This window comes from Carassius carassius, chromosome 44, assembly GCF_963082965.1.
Source record: "Carassius carassius chromosome 44, fCarCar2.1, whole genome shotgun sequence".
NCBI classification, from domain to species: Eukaryota; Metazoa; Chordata; class Actinopteri; order Cypriniformes; family Cyprinidae; genus Carassius; species Carassius carassius.
In genome coordinates this window covers 18,843,240-18,866,303 of record NC_081798.1, presented here as the reverse complement: position 1 = coordinate 18,866,303, position 23,064 = coordinate 18,843,240, and the positions used below count along the sequence as shown (strand labels likewise).

General features: G+C 37.4%; 1 protein-coding gene and 1 non-coding gene across 7 annotated transcripts in view; one reads left to right on the top strand and one right to left on the bottom strand.

The window, feature by feature from the left end:
- LOC132126274 (voltage-gated potassium channel subunit beta-2-like) overlaps positions 1 to 23,064 on the bottom strand; it is a 180,901-nt gene that overhangs the window by 54,442 nt on the left and 103,395 nt on the right. Inside the window, exon 1 of one of the 6 annotated variants that reach the window (XM_059537428.1) lies at positions 22,470 to 22,705. The exons of 4 other annotated variants lie outside the window; for them this stretch is intronic. In XM_059537428.1, coding sequence (XP_059393411.1) covers positions 22,470 to 22,690 — 221 coding nt within the window. In that variant the 5' untranslated portion in view covers positions 22,691 to 22,705. Of the gene's footprint in view, positions 1 to 2,813; positions 3,216 to 22,469; positions 22,706 to 23,064 lie in introns of those variants that run through there. One more of the 6 variants, XM_059537429.1, reaches the window with a different exon arrangement.
- Positions 13,089 to 13,203, top strand: LOC132126896 (U5 spliceosomal RNA). Its single transcript, XR_009427468.1, has one exon. It is a non-coding gene; the product is annotated as a U5 spliceosomal RNA (small nuclear RNA).

The following is a 23,064-nucleotide window of genomic DNA, read 5'->3' as shown; positions in this document are numbered from 1 at the left end:
TTACCCAAACAGACCCACACCCTCTGGCAGAAGATCATATGCTGACCTTGCAGTCAATATGGGGGGCTTCTAAGAGCCGGAAGGATCTTTGACTATTGGCATGGGGGGATCATTCTACGACCTTAATCTCGAGACAACAGAAGGCGCTGGAATCAAATACTGCTTGCCTCAGAGAATTTGAACAATGGAAAAATGGTCCACAAAAGAAGTTCTCATTTTAAATGCATAGTCTACCCAAAAATGCAATTTATGTTATGTTTGCTCACTCTTACGTTATTACTTCTGTCTCTTCACTGCATTTCTCTTCTTCTCTAGCAAGTCTGGTAAATAAGGGACGATATATTACAAATACCACTGACTCTTGACAAACTGCACTTGGAACTTTCCAATATAATTCTAAACCAGTATGCTATTTTTTTTTTATTTCTGTTAAATGTAGACATGGACACTTGGAAAACAGTTTATGGTAACAATTTCTTCCAATCAAAAAAGCTGTGCAAAAACCTTCCTCTTTTGTTTTTTAATGTGTTCCAGCATAATGAGGATTTCTTTAAAATAAGAAAATGAAGTTTCAAGACAGTGACATTGTATGAAGTAACTCATAATGAGTGCATAAATGAATAAATGAAATTATCAAGGTCTAGCTAACTCTCTTGCTTTACAGAGGCGCATATTAACTTGACATAAATTGGAGCCTCTGACAACAATCATTTTGGAATCCTGATTTAAAATAGGAAGGAAAGATCGCACGCCTCCATGAAGAACTTTTATTAGGATTTTTCTGCAAATGAACATGACAGCTGAAAGCAATCTGGCAGTGTTTCTAGCAGTCATTATGTAAATTAACAAATACTTCCGGGTTTGTTGTTAACGAATGCAGAAAATGTTACGTATGAAATATAGAGAATGAAACAAATAAATTAAAAAAGGCATCAAATTACATAATGAAATTATATAACACTATTATATATTATGAACACCTAAGAGAGAGATTCTGTGACAAATATGTCAGCAGCTGTGCATAATAGCAGTACATTTTAACACAAAACTTTGGGATTTTCATGAAAAAGGTGATAGCAGCAATGCAGGAATATGGATCTAGTTTGCCAGTGGCTCAATTGGGTTAAAATGATTGAGAAAGAGAATTCATTATTCTTCAACAGTTAAAGCTGCAATTTGCAGAATGATTTGAAGAGAAATAGTCAAACAGATGGGGCTGAAACCATTACATGCAATCAAAGCACTTTGTTGAAATAGCAGAAATGTATATATGCACCAGCATATACTCATTATTATGCTATTGAGCTAGATAGAGCTAGATATTGAGCTAGCACTGTCAAAATTATGCGAATGCTACCCCCCCCCCCCCCCCCCCAAATTGTAATATTAATAATAAATAATATTTTAGCATTAAAACAATCAAACTACACATTTACCTAAGGATGAGTACCAAAACCCAGTATTTAATCGGTCCTGGGGCTAAATTATGAAAGACCGGAGTATCGATAAGCTCTGACATTAATGGTTCTGCTATAGGTACTAGAGAATTAAAAAAAAACACACATACATTTATTATTGCTAAATATATATTATCTTGCAAATTCTATTTCACAAGTGTCGCCAGCTGTTTTTATATGCAATGATATTCAAACATTTGTCTATGATGCATTTTTGCTATTCACAATTCATTGTAATGGCTGTTTTATTAAGCTAATTTCATTTTTTATTTCGATTTTGGCTTCTAAGGATTATAGCCGAAAACCCAAACTTAAAGGCAGAATCAGCACAATTGGTCATTGTTGAAATAAGGCCGTCTTATACTGTTGCTAAATTGCAGGACATGTTTGATAATAAAATGTTGAAAGCACAATCAGCACAAGAGACACTGTACCAGGCTGAAATGTGTGCACACAATGCTCTCCAAACCGGACAAGCTAATTACACTTTGGCGAGCCCAAACGATCGAATACACACAAAATATGTCAAAATATGCCGGCTTGGAGAGTATTTACTTTAACACATTTTATGTCTTCAGTGGACGAGAGCAGTTGGGAGAAAATCCGATGTGTGTCAATATATTGTCTTAAAGTGACAGACTGGCGCTTGGGCCATCAGTCAATCAAACAACAAAATCCAAAGACATAAATCACTCCCAGCTCTTAATTTGAATTACATTATAGCTTTAAGCATTAATCTACCAATACATAAAGTGAAAACTTAATTTAATTAATTAACTTGTAATACTTAATTACTTGTAATACTGTTATTACTCACCTGAACAGTAATGTTAGTAAACCTTCATGGAAATATTAAAGCACTGTTTATTTCATTTCATTTGTATATTTGTTTTATTGTAATTGTCAGTTTGTTTTACTTTGTTTCTTTTTTCATGTTCTTACTGTATCTTATCTTATGTACAGTATAAATCACTAAAAATGCCTGCACACTGGTGCATTTACAAATTGATGTTTTATATTCATTTCATTAAATATTTATCTTACATTTCAGAATATAAAGCAATGCAAATCCAGCTCTTAATTTGTCATATATAGACTCGATTCAACTTTATTGCCAATATGCAGAGTACAAGTACAGAGCTAATGAAATGCAGTATAAATATATAAAAAGTACTGATAAGAATACAGTTAAAGTACCGAATCGATAAGCAGTATCTGTAAGAGTAGTAATACCGTTAAAACCTTAACGATACCAATCCCTACATTTACCACAAACAAAACAGGATATTATCCTACAAACTTTACAGTCACGAAATAAACTATTCATACATTTTTATCTTCGTTCAGTCATCCTACCTATACTTCATGCCAGTTCTCATGCTTTGGTCACTTGAAGAAGGGACGCTCTGGACGGAGAGTTGCCCGAGGCTCCTGGCCACCATGGCCACAGCTTTGAACTTGCTTCGGGTACCAGTGCTTGGACTGTTAGCGTTTTGTCGATTGAGCCTGTCATCCGTGCTACGGCTCATGGACCGGTGGTCCGTGCAAACAAACGACACCTGCATCCTGTCTCAGAGGATACACTGTTATCACAGAGAAAACTCAATGAAAGAGAGTAGTGTCTCCAAGAAACAAAGTCAAGTCAGCTAGATCCAGATCCTCTGGAGAGCAAATTTAAAAGTTCCTCGGTCCTGCTGGACTGTGAAATGCGCTGGGACTCCTGCTCTGAGAATATCAGGAGGTCTGATCAAACTGAAGCTAGACAGGCAAAGAGCTTATAAAGCGATGTCTGCGACTCATTTCAGTGCTTCCCCGACCGGCACATGAAGTTCACAGCTTGACTATCACGTAGCCCGCTGCTCAAGACCACCTGCACAGCTCCCATCTCACATAAGAAAGGTTTTAATTTATTTCCTTTCTCAGGTCCAGCTCTTTTTCTTTGCATTCAAATCCTCGGATCAAAGATGCTGCACATCCAAACACACTAACTGGTTTCTTTGTAATCTCAGCTCACTGCTTCAGATCACTTGGGAGTGCCAACACACAAAGCAGACTTCAAACATAAAGTAACAAACTGATGCAATGGATAAGATGTCTTCACATGTCTCCTCCTGTGAGCACTGTATCTGACAGCTCCTGAGATACCTCAAATGCACTGGTGCTCCTCCTCCTTAGCAGAGATTAATCTTACAAGTGCATTCAGAGCGCAAGACACAAAGAGGCAGAGCGTGAGTGAACGATAATGAGAGGGTGGGAGGAGCAAACGGCTGAAAGAGAGAGGGAGTGTGGGAGGGTTTGGTCTGCACTGATATTTCTTTAACGTTTGTGCTAATATATTTACTGTTTTCATCGCACATGGCTAAGCTGCAAATGCTTTAAAATATATGTTTTACTTTTGAAGTGAATTTCATATTCATTGTCTCCACAGGTTTAGAAACAACGTACACTACTATTTAAAAGTTTGGGGTTTGTAAGATTTTTATTTGTTTTTATAAAAATAATTTTTATCGTTTTTATTGTTTTCTATATATATATATATATATATATATTTTTTTTTTATAAGAAGTAACCAAGACTGCATTTAATTGAGCAAACATATAGCAAAAACAGTAGTACTGTGAAATCTTTTTACAATTTAAAATGTTTTGTATCTGAATATGTTTTAAAATGTAAGTTATTCATGTGATGCAAAGTTGAATTTTCAGCATCATTACTCTAGTCTTCAGAAATCAGTCTTATATGCTTATTTGCTGCTCAAAAAAATATGTTTTAGATTATATACATTTGTGGAAACGCTGATACATTTGTTTTCTTTGCTTCAAAAGAATAAGCTTCTGTGACAATATAAAAGCTTTTGTCACTTTTGACCATTTTAATGCATTCTTACTGAATAAAATTATTCATTTCTTCTTCTTTTCAAAAAAAAAAAAAGTATTTTAAGAATGCACTGCTATGAGATCCATGTTTATGTAAAATCATTCTTCTGTAAAAGTCGACGTGAATGCATATATTTTGAATAAACTTCCAATACATAGTATTTTATACCTATAATCATTTACTTCTAGTCAGTGTTTTTCTTCTGTACTGGCGTTTTTTATCAATTCTATAAGACATGTTCAATACTCAGTAATGTACATTTGTCTTTAGCTGAGTTTGAAGTACTTTAAGTGTGAACCGTCTTTGAGATGGATGGCTTGAAAGTTTTTTATTTAAAAATCTATTTGAATGCCTATGGAGAAAATGAATAGCAAAAATACCAGAACAAGATCTGTTAAAGCAAGTGCTCACTGTTGCACTATGTTGCATATGTACACTTCTTGCTATGTCAGTGACTCTCTAAATTGAAACTATAGATAGAGAAAAAAGACAAGAACAAGAGGTTTATTTGTATAGCTTGCAGCTGATCGCGGCTAGTGCATTATTTTTGTAGGTGTTCACTCTGACTTCAAGCTGTTGAGTATTATCAAGAGAATAAAAGAGCAGAGTGCTGGTGCAGGCAAAAACTATTTTGCCCAGTGCACGGCGGGATCTTTCATACATGCATGCAGTGCAGGCATGTGTAAAATATTCATTATGCAATTTGATCTGTCTGAAAAACCAGGGGAGGCTGAAGCACATTTCAATGCAACCGCTAAATCGTTATAGCTCACATGCCTGCCTGGCTTCCTGTCAGCTGTTAGATGCTCACAGGGGAATATGTTAGCCAAACTATTACCTTCAATTCACGACAGCTCTCTTAACCCTTTAATATGTGCTGAAGATTTCACGCATCATGAAACTTTGGTAAACGCGGCTCAGTTGACCAATTATGTCAGTATCAGCAGAGTGAGTGATGTAGTAAAGACAGGAAGCACACAGCAGCAACCAATTAGCTGTGTTATGGAAATCAATGCGGGCAGGAACAACACGGGGAAGCTGGAAAACAATATTGGCAGAGCAAGGAAATTTAGTGGTAATTAGGAGTAGGCATAGCACTAGACAAAGAGCATGCTGATGGTGCACACTTTTACAGAAATAAAATAATGAAACATATCTGTCGAAGATCTGCTTACTTTCTGCCAACAGTGAGTAAAATCCCCAGCCACATATAGTTCTTACATTAAACTGTACTTTGCATTGTTTTTTATACAAATCTATTTTTATTCCAATTAAATGTATGACAACCAGGCCATTTTCTTTCTCTCACAGCATCATATATGACATGTCTCTGTCTTCAACTTTCGAATGATACTGTACAATATATGTCACAAAAACATCCTCATATTTCTATTTTGGTGGCTTAATGCCAAGAAATGTGTCACCATATGGAGGGACTGTTCCCCTAATAATGAAAAATCCGCCATGATTCATTCACATTCATGTTTTTCCAACAAGTAAAATACAAAAATTATGACATTCTAAAGGTGAAGAATGTTTCTGCTCATACTGTGAAAGTCAATAGGGTTTAAAAACCTTATACACTATTAACATTATTCTACAGATAAAAAAAAAAGAAAAGAAAAGAAAAGAAAAAAAGAAAAGGCATTTAGATTTTTGGTTGAACAGTCTTTAAAAATAGATCATCATATTTTTTTTTTCTAAGATGCTTAATGAGAATAACCTGGTACACTTCTTAAAGTATCATCTTTTATGTTCCACAGAGGAAGGTTAGTTTGGAATAACACGAGGGAGAGTAAATAATGACTGATTTTTTCTTTATTTTAAAGGAAACTATCTCTTTAACTCTCTCATGTCAGGTACTGCGCAACTGTTTGCTCAATTTGACCACTTTTAATTATGGACCCTGCCACTTATCCTTAGTCCGTTTGAAAGATAATTAAGAACACAGATGTGCAAATGATGGTAGACAGGTACATCTCCATCTGTAGAGCACACAACTGTCCATCCTTGTCCTCTACAATCATTCCAGACTCTTGACTGAATACTGGTTAGAGGGAGGTTTCTTCTGTATCCATGGATTTTTATGTCTCCAGTTAAACGGTGAAGGTTAGGGCGAGTGGGTAGCGGACAGTGGGAGGCTCATGCCACACTTATTTAAACTCAGCCACCAATTCCATCACCCGTATGCAACCCTGGACAATGCAAAACTCAAGCGGAGCGAGAGGCTTTGTCTGTCAGCTCCTCTTAAGATCAACCAGCAGGGTCACCAAACTTGTGGAGACAAAATGCACAAAGTGATTTTTAAACTCAATAAACGGGGGGTGGGGAGGTTGGGGGTCCACGAGGATGGTTTGAGAAATTAGGGGAATCCAGTACTTATAAAAAATGGAGAACCACTGCAATAAACCATTTATTTACTGAGCCTGATGATTTCAAAAGTGCCTTATATCTTGGATGCACATGTGAAAGTCGATGCCGGGATCCGCCATGCTTCAGAGCTCCAGGAGCCATGACACAATTCAACACGTAGCATATCAGGCCGAACAAGTTGAGGGGCCTGGTTCACTCACATTGTGTATCTGCATGTACAGTATCATGGTGAAACCCACACCACTGCCACACCACCCTCCGCAGATGAGCAGAGCCATCTGGGAAGCGGCTCGCTTTAAATACTTGTATTTTGACCTGTGTGTGTGGGTTCTAGTTGCCAAGTAACAAATGATTCATAACATCATGCCTCAGTAAGCACATCGATTCATCGGGCTGGCTGATATTGGTTCATGATTTGTGATAAGAGGGAGATCAGTGAAAGCCTGTGATTTGCAGAACAGAATTCTGCGATAAAACGATGCCGAGAGCTTGATCAATACAAGATGGAACTGATGTATAGTGCCATTTCACCGATTTAGAAACCTATAAGTCTTCTTCCCACACTGACTGGTCACAGTCCTTGTGAATTTGAGAAGGTGTGCAAGGATGTGCAATCTCTATGGCAACTGAAGTTTTCATACACACAGTGTCCAAGGATGACTTTCTGGGCCAGATTGTCTGGTTATTTTCAATCTAGGTGTGTGAAAAGGCCATAGTTTAAAAACACAACAGTTTGGTCTTGCTGCAAGGTTAGCATGTTTTCCAGAATATCTTAAAATCCTTACAAAAAGACCATTTACTGAAACGGGTAACAAAACAACAACAACAGATTCTTATTTTCAGAGAATTAAGAAAATGTAAGTAAGAGAGATGAAAATATTTGTTTTCTCATTTTACACAAAGATCAATAAGCTCTTTTAGATATCTCTGAAAACAACACTTAAAGGTATAGTTCACCCCAAAATTAAAGACTGTAACTTGAATAAATTCATCATTATTATTATTTTTTTTGCCAACAAAAAGTATTCTCGTAGCTTCATAAAATTACGGTTGAACCACTGATGGCACATGGACTATTTTACCAATGTTCCTTGTACCTTTCTGGGCCTTGAATGTGGTAGGACCCTTGCTATCTATGGAGGGTCAGAAAGCTCCCGGATTTCATCAAAAAATATCGTAATTTGTTTTCCAAAGATGAACAAAGTTCTTTCGGGTTTGGAACAACATGAGGGTGAGTAATTAATGACAAAATTTCCATTTAGGGGTGAACTATCCCATTTTTAATCGCTCCCATTGCCACAAATGTGAGAAATCAAGCGCACAAACCTTAAAAAAAAAGATCATTCTGAAGAGCTGAGTGAATTCAGACTGATACTAGTAGAGGACACCACCTCTGTTTGTGAAATTTCAACCCTGCTTTCAATTTCATTTCACAGTCAACTGTAAGTAGTATTACTGCAAAATTGGAAGCATTTAGGAAGAGCATCAACCCAGCAGAAGACCACGTACCAAGTCACAGAGCAGAGTCACTGAGTGCTGAGGCATATGGTGCGTAAAGTCGCCAACACTTTCTGATTCCAAAGCTGAAAAGTTACAAACTTCCACTGGCATTAATATCAGCAGAATAACTGTGTAGCAGGAGCTTCATGGAATGGGTTTCCAAAGCTGAGCAGCAGCATGCCAGCCTCACATCACCAACACAATGCCAAGTGTTGGATGGAGTGTATAAAGTAATTCACCACTGGACTCTGGAGTTCTGTAGAGTGACAAATCACACTTCTCTATTTGGCAGTCTGATAGGTGAATCAGGTTTTGGGCAGATGCTAGGAGAACATCACATGCTTGACTGCACTTTGTCAACTGTAAAGTTTGTTGGAGGAGGAATGATGGCTGTTTTTAGGGCTTTTGCTGGGCTCCTTTTTTCCAGTGAAGGGGAATCTTAATGCTTCATTATACCAAGATATTCCAGACAATGCTATGCTTCCAACTTTGTGAGAAGAGTTTAGGGAAGGTCCTTTTCTTTTCAAGCATGACTGTGCCCCAGTGCACACAGCAAGATCCATAAAGACATGGTTGGATGAGTTTGGTGTGGAAGAACTTGACTGGACTGCATAGAGCCATGACCTCACACCCACCCAACAACCCAATTGAGTAATGGCTGATATATAGTAGTAGTTAGAGTACAGTAGTTAGATTTTGGTAGAGATGAACAACATCCTTTAAAATGAGCAAAAACACCCTTTAATGTCTGGATAATACATAAATGTAACATCCAGTCCTAGTGCCCATCCATATTACCCATTCCTGGACCAATCATTACCTGTTGACACAATAAAACACCAAGACATCAAACGTGCAATCAGTAGTCTGAAGATGAGAGAGGTTACAATCAAACTACTGCTTCTGTGGAAGACATTAAAACAGCCACCAGTAATGATTTTCATCCTCATGGTTGGCTAAACAGTCTCCAGTGAACCTCTAAATGACAGAAAACAAATTGCTTTCTGATTAGGGCCAAAAAGAAACAGCTGAGCAAAACTAAGAAAATGCAGGAAAAACTTACAAAGCCCATTAAGAAAAAAAACGAAATCGAGTTGAAATCAAGGATCCGTGTGTGATTTTGTTGAACCTGCCAGTAATTGGATGCTTAGGTGCGACACTGACATATTCCCTGATGGAGTATTCCAATATCCCGCAAACACTTGATTCTCCGGAGAGACCTGGAGATGCAGGTTTGCCAGTTGTTGGCAAGCAATACCACATATCAAAACACACTAACGAACACACACGCTGACTCTTGTGAACTGAAAACGCCATTATGCAAATCATGATAACCTCGCCCAACTAACAGCTGCTACACACACAGCTGTGCTGCACACCCCTGTGATGGAGAGAACACATTAAAGCAGCTTATCTGTGCTGAGAGAGACCAGAGCTCAACAATAAGGACAGCGACTAGTGTGTGTTTCAGAATTTCAAGCCACTTGACAGAACCACGCTGCAGATGCAGACTATATTTCCTGTAAAACTAAACACATCATTTCTGTTATGTATTTAACTTTGTTAATGTGAATTCTGCTGACATCAATATGTCACCAAGGTAGTGTTACTAAGCTGCTAATAGACAAAGCTTTGTCTAAAAAAAAAAAAAAAAAAAAAAAAAAAAAAAAAAAAATTTGTACTTGTAATAGAGTTCTCAGACTTATGATGGACAAACAGATGAGTGGATTTGGTTTAGGATTATATAGTGGGAAGACAGTTGAGCTGTGGTCTAAACTAGAAAAGGGTCTCATATAGACCCTTTCACTTTTCAACCACATCCAAATCTAATTCCTGTAAGTGGAGTTTGTTCCATGCAAACACTGACTGACAACGAGGTACATCACTTAAACTCTTTCTTTAACATCCTTTTGTGCTAGTCTTTATAAATGCAACAATGATACACAACAATAACGAAAACCTTCTTGAAATAAAGATAGCTGTCCTTTCACTTCTTAGATACAAGAAATAAAAGGCACTGATCCTAAAGATCATAGTGGCTTTCCTCAAGCAAAAGCTTTTCTATTACACACACCATCTACCTCAACAACCTCACATCAGCAGGGACAGACTGCAGTTCAGGTCTGACCCGGACACAGTAACATGACAACTGTCACTTCAGATTCACTTTCAGATAAACACCTGATTCCTGAACATATGCATCTGTTACTAGCCCCTTTCACACAACACAGACTTTACTGGTAAATTACCGTCAAGAGATCATGTGGAAACAGGACCTTTTAAAAAAATACCAGTAAATTCGCTCCAGCAATTTACCGGTATGAGAAGTTGTAACATTACCAGAAAGTACAAGTTCAGAACGTGCTGATGTAAGAAATCTACTCTGGACCAATCAACAGATGTTGAAAATCATAATTCAAACTCATATCAAACTGGTTCTGTTCCAACTGCTTATCATTGTGATTTACATTTTTAAGGTGTCCGTGTTATAGTGTAATTATACATTTAAGTAATAAGTAATATTATGAACTACATGTATAGTACTTATATGGTTAGAGTTAGGATTAGGGTGTATTTTTTGGATAACTTGCATGTAATTATGCATAATTTATTGATATTATAATAGTAATTACATACTTAGTACTGTAAAAAACCTCATTGTGCAAACTATTTTAAAACAACTGTATGCAATGAACTGCGACACGTGCAATATGCACTAAGAAGTATGCATCTATTGCTACCATGGTTAAAATCAATTAAACTTAAAACCATTAAAAATGCATTACTTGGGAAAAAATAACAGAATTTATATATATATATATATATATATATATATATATATATATACACACACTTTTCATTAAGTTCAAGTTAAAGTACTAAAAAATAAAAATAAATAAACTTATTTTAAATAAATAAAATAAACTAAAACTAAAAACTACAGTGTACATGAAGGACACTGCATTGACAGTGACAGAGGCTATGAACACAATATAGAAAAATGAATCTAATTCAAGATACTAAAATAACACCCATTTGTAGTATAGATAATAAAAGGTCTTACAGATAAATCTCAGTCCCTCTTCTCTCTTTATCATGCTCACTTCACTCTAATGTAAAACTGCTTTTCTCTAATGTCACCATCTCAGTGGCTTCTTGCTTTAATTAAAAGCTCAACTCCAGCTTATCTTAAAACTCTACTGAGTTCCCTCAAACACTGCACTGACAACACAATATCCTGGTGTGAAAGAGACTGTTATGGGTATTATTACATGGTGAAAATCACATCATAAGAAGCTATATTCATAGCGATCGAGGGAATATGACTCCCTACATGCTTATGAAAAGTGAAGATGGGATTAACGGGGACATTAACATTAGCATTAACATCCACAAATTAAGTGTCATTTTCACAGGTGGCCCATAATGGTTTGCTGACAGACCTGATCCATCATTATTAAACCCGTTGACATTGCTAGACTGACATGTCCAGGAAGTATACGATGATTGAAAGCCTGCGATGAGGGGCTGAATCTCCTGCGCAACACTTTTTATGTTCTCTGGAGTGGCAGGGTTTCACAATTCTGCCGGAAGGCTTCACTCAATCACCTGACAGGTGGAGAGTCTGACAGGAGCCAGCCAAATCATGCCCACATAACCAGACTCTCAGCAGTCAACTCCAAATCTGACACGCAAAATCTGTGCTCAGCGAAAACGTCCTGAGATCCACACACACATGCACAGAGGTCTTGTACTGTAATTCTATCTAAATGGAGAATTGAGCGCTGTGCAAATCAATTGTTTTTGTGTCTTATAACAAGGCACTGAGGGATTACTGCAGCAAAGAGTGCTGTGAAGAGACAATCAGTGCTCAATCTCAAAATCCACTAAAGCACGCATGAGGAAAATGGGAGACCAGAGGTATAGTAAGACAGAATTCCCCCTGTGTTTGTCCGGGAACACTGAAACAACGCTACATCATCAGGCTCGTCTTATTCAGAACAATGTTTCTGATGGTCCCAATATCTGAAAACATTTAATCCTAGGAAGGCTTATCATTACTAGCATAACAGTACTATCAATCATACATAAGATCTGCATAAACTCTTAAAGGGACAGTTCACCCAAAAATGAAACTTCTGTCATCATTTACTCACCCTCAAGTTGTTCCAAACCTGAATGAGTTTCTTTCGTTTGCTGAACACACACAAAAAAAAAAGAGTTTTAAGATGTCCTTATTACAGTGTAATTATACATTTAAGTACTGAGTAATAATAATTAACTACATGTACTTACTATATGGTTAGGGTTAGGGGTTGGCTTAAGGTTATTTGCATGTAATTATGCATAAATTATTGTTAATATAATAGTAACTACATGTAACGTGCAACAGGGACACCTAAAAGGGTTACTCCACCCCAAAATGAAAATTTTGTCATTAATCACTTGTTAATTCCCACATGTCATTCCAAACCCGTGAAAGCTTTGTTTGTCTTCAATATTTTGTATGAAAACCGGGAGGCTTGTGACTGTCAAGTAATTTACACTGTATGAAAGACATCTTCAGAATAGTCCATCTGCCATCACAGCGCAACAGTGATGCGGAGAGACACAGAGGAGACGAACTGTTGAATAAAGTCATTATTTTTGTTTTCTTCGAGTACAAGAAGTATTCTCGTCACTTCATAAAAATCAGATTGACCCACTGATGGCAGATGGACTATTCTCACGATTTCTTTCATACTTTTCTGGACCCTGACTGTGTAAGTTACTTGGCAATCAATGGGACAGTCACAAGCCTCCTGGTTTTCATCCAAAATATCTTCAATTGTGTTCAGAAGACGAATGAAACTTTTATGGGATTGGAACGACATGGGGGACAGCTCGAGTTTCTCTTCATTGTCGCATAAATCTTTCGCCTTTTACTAAAGATTTCCATGGAGGGGAACTTTTGCGAGTGACCTGTATTTTTGGGTGCTCTGCTCACAGCAGAGCTACATGGGGAAGTCGTGGCCTAATGGTTAGAGAGTCGGACTCCCAATCGAAAGGTTGTGAGTTCGAGTCCCGGGCCGGCAGGAATTGTGGGTGGGGGGAGAGCATGTACAGTTCTCTCTCCACCTTCAATACCACGACTTAGGTGCCCTTGAGCAAGGCATTGAACCCCCAACTGCTCCCCGGGCGCCGCAGCATAAATGGCTGCCCACTGCTCCGGGTGTGTGCTCACAGTGTGTGTGTGTGTGTGTGTGTTCACTGCTCTGTGTGTGTGCATTTTGGATGGGTTAAATGCAGAGCACAAATTCCGAGTATGGGTCACCATACTTGGCTGAATGTCACTTCACTCACTTCACTTTTAAGTGATTAATGACAACATTTTCATTTTGGGGTTGAGTATCCCTTTAAAATAAAGTGTTAACGAAAAAAGCTATTTTGAAGAATGTTGGGGAACAAAACATTTGAAGGGTAGAAATTGATTTTTTTTTTTTTTGGTGCATACCATGGAAGTCAATGGCTATCGTCAACTGTAGAATAGAAAAAAGTATACAGGCTTAATTAACAAAATGACAATTTTTATTTTTGAATGAAATTATGAATGAAATTGAAATACATAAATACAGACTTTACACTTAAATACACTTTAGCATGTAACTTGCCCTGCACCGTTTGTGCTTTGGAAATGAACATTAAATTATGTATAAACTTTGCCAAGCTCTAATATTTAAAAACCCTGTAATATGCTAGCTTAAAAAAGTTATGCAAATTCACTGGTGAAAAAAACGTAATAAAAAAAAAAAGTGTTATTGGGGTTATGGAATTAAAACAAAAATAAATATAATTTAAAATAATAATAATAATAATAAAAATAGTAATAATAATTAAAATATATCTAAAAAAATATTTTTATATTAATTATAATTATTTTGTAATTATTTTAACCTGTTAACCTGCACCCCCCATTTTGGGACTCACAGCTGAAAATGACCTAATTAAATTAAAATTCTAACAGTTCCTGACAACAGTGTGCTACACACACAATTGTGGTGTCTTTGGAAAGAAGACCTTTCTGGCTTTACTATCCATTATCCAGGGTTGATAATACTTCAAAAGATAAAAAGTTATAGACACTGAAGTTCCTCGAAATCCTCGTTTTTTTTTTTTTTTTACACACTGAAATGTATTATTATTATTCATTTCATATACAGATACATGAAATCAGTCCTGGATCAATCCGGAAAAGTAATGGGTTGAAAGCAACATGTCTCATGAGTTTATATTTCAAATCTAAAAAAGATACCATGAAGATACCACAAAGATTCCTGCAACCATTCCTGAACACCCCCCAATCAAAGTATGTACTGGGAGCAATTACATAATTACTCCGGATGAAAGAACTGACTCATAATATGACTCAGGTTACCACTGTAGTGCCAGTTTACTAAAGGTACAAACCTACTGTAAGTCAGTTTGGATCAGAAATGGTTTGCTAAACAAAGAACAGTGTAACGTAATCACATTAATGACAACCATATGAGCGATGTATGAGACAACCGTATGAGCGCCTCGGGGCTCCTGTGTGCTCTTCAGAGGAACTCAAAACCTGTCCACTGATGTTCCCCTCGATAAGCAAGATGTCAGGTTAACTGAGGAGCATAATAGTGATGACAGATCTGGGGGAAGCCCTCTTATATAATGCCTCCATATTCATGTGGAATTGATTTGAAGAGATCTGACGCAAGCTGCCTTCCTCACAAAAAAGGGTTGTGTAGAAGCTGTGTTATTTCTCTCAGTAAAAACTTTTCTCTAATGATGACTAGAGAGGCAGAAAAAAATAAACAAATAGGAAGTAAATAGTCTTATGAAAAGTTTCTGCTGGCCTCTTAGCATCTACACTAGCACTCCTGAGACAGAGAGGAAAATGTGCACTGGATCTCTTCCAAGACTCGGAGCAGTGCAACATAAATCATCATGCAAGAGAACATACATCACAAAATCTATTGAAGGATATGAGGCATCAAGGCAATTTTATGTAACAATATTATGTCTAACTTCATATTCAAACGTATTTATTCTCCAATCATCGAGGAATTAAGTTTTTTATGCTCCCCAAAAACATTTACTTGACCAAAATACAGTAAATATTACATTTTTTTTTTTTTATAATAGTAGAATTTTAAATACATATATATATATATATATATATATATATATATATATATATATATATATATATATATATATATACAGTACAGACCAAAAGTTTGGACACACCTTCTCATTCAAAGAGTTTTCTTTATTTTCATGACTATGAAAATTGTACAGTTACAAATCGTACCAGCGTAGCCTACTTTGAGGTCAAAATGCGTAGCCGGTATGCAAAATGCATACAGGTTGGCAGGTCTGCGTAGAATGCGTTCATGTCAAGTAAAGTTTTTGGGAAAAGCGTGTGGAATTGCGGCGAGCGTTTATAACCTTGCACGTAGAGAGCGCTCTTCAGAGCTAAGATTCATCGTTATCGGGAAACTCGACCCAGATCAGATTTAAGCATTCATTAAGGTCGGTTCAAATGAGTCATTAGTTCGCAAATCGGACGAGTCATTAGTGGACAGATATGCTCATATGCTCCGCGCATCTAACGTTACTCCTAAATATATTTTTAGGTCGCACAGATTAAATTTCAGGAGCATATGCGACAAAAATGTTGGCAATTTCGAGCCTTGTAGAAGCTGCTAAACTTTCTAGCTAGAAGTAAGCAATAACCAACATGGCGTTACTTTGCAAAATTAGCCCAGAATCATTTAACATTAATGTTATGGAAGCATGACAAAAGTGATCAATAGATTGGTTAAATTTTACTAGACCTGCATATAAAAATGAAAGACAATATATTGGATTTGCTTACATGAATCATCCGTGTTCACGGTCTTCGTCAGTCAACTGAAGCTGTTCATGTGAGTAGATGGTTGGGTGTGTGCGCATTCAGAACGGTGCGCGTACACTTTGAACTTCAATAGTGACAAATTATTGGACTACTTTATTTGCATCATTTTCAGGTCGGAAAAGCCGGATTTCTGGATTTTTCCGGAAGAATCACACCCCTGTTATTAATTTCCCAGTAAGAGTAAAAACAAAGCCTATGTGCTCATTAAAAACCAGCCAGAGTGCATTATAATCAATAAGGCTACACATAACCGTTGCAACCTGCAAAACACACAGTAACTGCATAACACGATTATATAAATCTGCACACATGTGATCCTCACACAAACCTGATTTTGAGTTAAGTCGTCAGCCCTTTACACACACCACCATCTGGTGGCTGACAAAAGTAGTGCACAACAGCTTCATAAACACTATTTTAAATGATGAACAACAGGCTGTTCCAGTAAGCCATAAACATCCCTTGCATTGCAGAACTACGTTAAGAGCATGACATGGATTGATTTACTTCATTTCTCAAAAGAACATGTCAATATTCAGTAGTTTTATTTTTATTATTCAATCACTCTGAGAAATCTGACCTGCTCTGATTTACAGACTCACAATAACACAACATGACATTTATCAGCCTCCTGAAGTGATGGTTAAGAGAAAGCTGATCTTGGTCTGAGAGAGTGTGACGTCATGTCTTCAGTCTCAACAGAACTGGATCTCCACCTCGTGTTCAAATCTGGTAATTACAACTATGAAATGCTACAGTGCTGTCACATTAAGATTCATTTCGTTTGTAAAAAGGTCATTATGTGAAGTCACAATGGAAGAGTGAATGGCTGGGAAACTATTAAGGGCTGACCGCAAGACTGAATCTGTGGCCATGAACAGTTATTCAACAATGCCTGCAAGACAGCAAAGGAAAAGTTAAGCTATGTCAAAAATGTCACATGATAAAATGGTTAAACAGATGTAACAAAGAAAAGACCATTATAATGCAAATATTACAATAGCTGCTATTCTATTAATGCAAGTCAAAAATAGCTTATCTAAGAAGAAAACTATCTTTAAAAAATAGGATTAATTAATTTAGAAAAACTAAGAATTACGAGAAAGGTAGTGAGAGGAATTTCCATTAAATTTCTATTGAGCACTTTAAACATACTATGAATGTGTGGTAAGGAACCTGCAGTTTGGAACACAACAGCTGACAGTTTGGTGGTTTTTAAACAGGTGTAAGGAAATCGCTTTTGTGGGTCAAACTCAATTCTGAGTGCTGCCCTGACGGTTCCATGTCAAGGAGAAGAGAGTGCTCTAACGATCACCTTAAACAGTCGGGTTATACACCTTCAACTCCAACACAACAACAGACAATGGATTTGCGCCAGTCTTTAATGTGCAGGACAAAGTGAAGATCAAAGTAATGGACAAGACAGAGTAGAAACTTGCATAAAACTAATACTAATATTGCATCCTTCACTGGTTAAAGAAACATCCAAATTAGGTACTATGATTTGGGATTTTTGGATCGGGCTGGATATGAGAAGAGAGAGATTTTTTTTTGTGATTTTTTTTTTCCCAGAAAGTTAGACCAACTCAATATTTCGTTTTCAATTTTATTTTATTATTATTATTTTTTTTTACTGTTTGACTAATCAGTTTAATATAAGTACAAAAAGATTCAGGTACAACTTTTCTGTGCATGAAATATAAAAGCAAATATTGTAAAAACTTGTCTTAGACATGTCCTAAATGTTCATAAATACGAAACTGCTATATATTTTTTATTGTTTTGTTCTACGTAAATATGTGCTTAATCAAATATGTGGTCAACAAACGCGGATACATGTTTTGTGGCATCTTCTCCTGATTACACCGAAAATAACTTAAATTACACTTTCAGTTTTGATCGTACAGATGAAAGTGAAAGTGACGTGACATTCAGCCAAGTATGGTGACCCATACTCAGAATTTGTGCTCTGCATTTAACCCATCCAAAGTGCACACACACAGCAGTGAACACACACACACACACACTGTGTACATACACCCAGAGCAGTGGGCAGCCATTTATGCTGCGGCGCCCGTGGAGCAGTTGGGGGTTCGGTGCCTTGCTCAAGGGCACCTAAATCGTGGTATTGAGGTTGGAGAGTGAACTGTACATGCACTCCCCCCACCCACAATTCCTGCCGGCCCGGGACTTGAACTCACAACCTTTCGATTGCCAGTCCGACTCTCTAACCATTAGGCCACAACTTCCCTTAAATAGATAAGAGCAATACATCAATCGAATCTGTAAAGAGTCTACTTTTATTTGTATACACACATAATAACAACAAAACTTTGTGCATTTATAAAATAAAGAAATCAAACAAGGTGTGCTGTCTGCTGCCTTAGTCTGCGTGATCTTCATTTAGAAACGCGTCTTCAAAATGCAACTGACTAAAATGTAAAACTGTAACTCTGCAAATACTTAACAAAGAGACATGAGAGATATATCTATAGAAAGCTTTTAAACTAAGCAAGTCTTATTTGTCGAAAACAAATATTCTGTGATCACAGCAAAGATAGAAGTGAGATTGCATCTCAGGTTTTTGTTAAATGTTACTGTTTGCTTCGCACTGAGAGGAATAAGACAGAATTCACCTCAAGAAGAAGTGCTGAGAGGAATAAACTTTGGATTACCTCAGGGAAAATCCAGCAGAGATCATAAACATGAGTAGGTCTTTTTTATTATTAATCTACTTGTATTAGTTTTCACATAACTTGTACTCATTTTACTAGTTAGACTTTTTACAAACTATAATTCCTGACTAAATGTATAATCAAGTGAAACATGAAGTTTCATTCACAGCATCTAAATGTCTCACTATGCCAGGATGTTTTTTTTTATTTTTTATTTTTTTTTATGTTCTTTAACATAGACAGCAATATGATATAAAAGTAATATGAGTTATAATGCTACTAGCCTAAGGTCAGTAAGAATGATTAGACAAATCTTTACTGTGATAGGCTATTCTCTGTTTACAAATATAGCCATATATGTTTATAGTTTTTGGATTGTATAGGCCTACATTCAAAGTATGCTTGTGTTTATGAATGTAACTAAGCTTCTGTTCATGAATATCTGCTCTGGTGTAAATATTTAGTTTTATAGAAAAAACTAAGTGTTATACCCTGTCATTCGTGTTTGCGATCATCTGAGGTGTAAATGTGTCAAGTAGAGATGTTCATTTCGGTTATTTCTTCTAACCAACAACCGACAATTGTTAACCGATTATTAACAGTTAACGACAAGATTATTTTAAATTAGAATTGAATAAAATTAGAAAGGATAAGTGTCTGACCCATTAAAAAATTTGTTTCCTGGGGATTAAGTTTACATGCGCAAAAAGCAACAAACAACAGAACATGAGGATTCACATGGTCTTCATATCACATCACACACCTGCAGCGCTTCTGCAAGCAAAGAAAAACATAATATTGCTAGAATATATATAGGAATAAATAGACCTATACGAGAAATATATTTTTTCTTGAATAATAAATTACGAAAATGAATAAAAAAAAACAGAGTTTTGGTTCATTTTTGTGCTGCGCGAAAGGAAACCAGAAGGCAGAAAGTGGCATAATTTTTTCTTTAGGCTTATTTTATGAACAAAGATTTGTTTTTATTGTGCATGTATACAAATAAAGGCAAACCGTTTACAATTCCGATTATCTTTATAACTAAAAGGAGAAGTTGCTTCTACTGTTAGAAGGAAGAAACTCAAGTGATTGCGCTGGCACCACATGTGCACACGGTTAAGCTTTGGTACATTGACAATGCAGCCTGTTCATTATCATGTATGGGGGGAAAAAACACACTGCTCAGTTTAAATATATTATAAAATCTGTGCTGTTAAGTGTTATCACCATACCGCCATGATGTTATGATGAAGTGGGACCTTATGCTTTCAACACTAGGTAGCTATTAGCCTTTCTGAAATTGCCAACACTACCTTTAAAGGGGTGTTGATTTCAATTTCACTTTTTTAACGTTAGTTAGTGTGTAATATTGCTGTTTGAGCTAGACAATATCTATGTAACAAACAATATCTACAAAGTTATGAAGCTGAAAGGTTAATGCAAACAGAGATATTGTCTTTTAAAATTATAGCGGTTTAATGCCTACAAAAATGGCTCATAGGGACTACAACGAGCTACTTCCCGGGTTTGTGATGTCACAAATCCTGATAAACCCCACCCCCGGGAACATGCACCGAAAGGGGTGTGGGCATGTTGCACTGCTTTAGAGAAGAGGAAGAGTTGTTGCCATGCCTTCAAAACTAAGGGTGCACAAAAAAATCTATTCGTATATGAATCACGATTCTGTCTTCAAATGATTCTAATGGATTCACAAGTTTCAAAATCAATGTTCTAAAACAGCAGTTCTTAAAGGGTTAGTTCACCCAAAAATTTGCCCATAAATTAATCACCCTCAAGTCATCCTAGGTGTATATGTCTTTCTTCTTTCAGATGAATCCAGTCGGAGTTATTTAAAAGAAATGTCTGTTTAATGACACTCAGTGTTTAATGAATAAAGTTAAATTATGTGAAAAATTATGTTTTTTAAATTTTTTTTTATTAAGCATTAACTCCTGTTACACTGTTGCATATCATCAACTAATGTCTATTTGTTACGTTATCATTTTTTTTAGCACAGTAGCCTTGTGGCCAGCACAAACACGAATCCAAGCTTGAGGACCTTTCTGACCAATAAATAAAACAGATTTGGGACAAATGTTTACATGCTACTGTCAATCGTAAGTGTGCTGCAATCAAAGCCCAATCTTGTGCACACTGATAAGAGATCTGTCCATGTGAACCTAGTAAGTACTATTGTTACACAAGTACCATATTGTCTGGCTTAAAGAGACACGCAGTAAGGCATGAGCAGCATTCTCTTTCGTATCTTCGATGTTTGTCTATCCCTCCATCCTTGAATTAGTGATGAGTGTGATCGGAAATCATTCTTCTGCCTGATCCGGATACAGCTTGCATGGAAGAACAAGAGATGATGGAAGATACTCTGCGCAGTTTTTGACAACAGGCCAACTAATAAAATCTTTCAAATCTTTAGTTTGAAGGGAAGATTCATGGAAGTGTCCAAGCACACAACATTCACTGTTGATAAACAGCTACTGCATCTCAGCCAGAAAGATGCTGGCCTTGGAGGTGCAATAAAGATAATTGTGATCTTAATCAGTGATAAGTACTAATTTTCATCACGAGTAGGTGCTCTATGGTCCATTGTTGAAGCAGGACGGGACAACCACCATATGCCTTGTAACGTGAGCCCCTGCTCTCAGAACTGACACCAGATCAGCTGTTAACGCTCGACTGAGCGAGCGTTACAGTAAAGCACAATAGATGCGCTGACCGACTAGTGTCTCTGATACACAACACCAGACTGCTAAACACCAGTACATGACAACACCATCCACTGCACAACAACAACTCAACATGTCAAAACTTCAAACAGGTCTGTTTTTACCTGATCCATGCAGCATCGATTGTCAATAATTTTGCATGAGTGAAAACTTTTTTCTGCAACAGGGAGCTGACACAGATCCATAAAAATTTCCTAACCCCCGAGCGAGGATGCTGAGAATCCATCAGTCCTGTAATATGGAAGACAATCTTGCCAAATGCTGAGATGCCACACTTTTTCCTTCACCTCGCCTCAGATTGATATGCCCTTCCCTCATTGTTGGGCAAATATGCCAGCGACCTAGTTGATGAAAATAAACCCTAAGCTGTTTGCATGGAGACGAGCAAATCTACCGCAGTCACAGTGCTGCAGAGTTCTGCTTTGAATTTATGTTGAAAATTTCAGTTCAGTCATTGAAGTTGATCTGTATGTAATCTGTATGAAATTCAAGACAAAAATTCTTTACAATTAAATATTTACTAGAAACAACAAACCCCAAAAAGCCATTACAAATAAAATAGATATACTTTTTGGAATTTCAAAAATACCTGTGACTACACATACATAGTGCACCAAGTTGTGCACCAAAAAGTGTTTACAACGGACACGAGCAGCACGAGTCTGCAAAATAAAATCACTATTGACCATGTAAACCATCGCTACGGTTTCAAAAATGGTGCCACGGTCAATACTTTATGGTTGTTGTTGTTCCTTCCAACTCAAACTGTTGCTTTGACCTCTTGGTAAGAACAAGCTACATTTGAAGCAAACCAAGTGCATTTACGTTACAAATGCAGGCCAATATGCACAATGTCCTAAAATCTAAAAGTCCAGTGCACACAATCGCCTGGTTTCTTTCTTACCTGTACTTCATGCCTGTCTGGTATGATACGCACTCCTCCATTGCCAGGCCGTTCATCTTGAGGAAGTCTTCCATGTTCTTGATCTGGGCAGCGATCCTTTGCTCTCTGAGCCGCTGGAGTTCGGCCTGGTCCGTGTGCCTCGTCGTCTGGTTCAGACCTTGGTCTGAGTGGTAGCGGCTAATGCCGCTCCGTATGCTCTCGCTGTAGGTCATGGACAGCATCTTGCCTCCGCTGCTGCTACTACTGCTCTTCCGCACGCCACTCGCCCCCGCCGGTTTGGGGATCTGCAGATTTTCGGAGGGGAGATTGGATTTCCGGCGCCCAACAGTCCCTCCCGCGTACCCTCCCGCAAACATGATTGTTCCCCGTCCCCCACCACCCCACTCTCACACACTTTCAAGGACGCTCTCGCACCTGTCTGATTCTGCCACCAGCCATACACACTTACACACGCACCAAGCGCAAGCAGGGTTGGGAAATTGGGACCAGGACTGAGCCAAAAGCTGGGTTGAGGCATCGCTTTAAATAGCACAGGTGAGGAAGGAAAAAAAACTGGTCTGTGCTATCAGTTGCAGAGAACTCTGGCCATGCATCT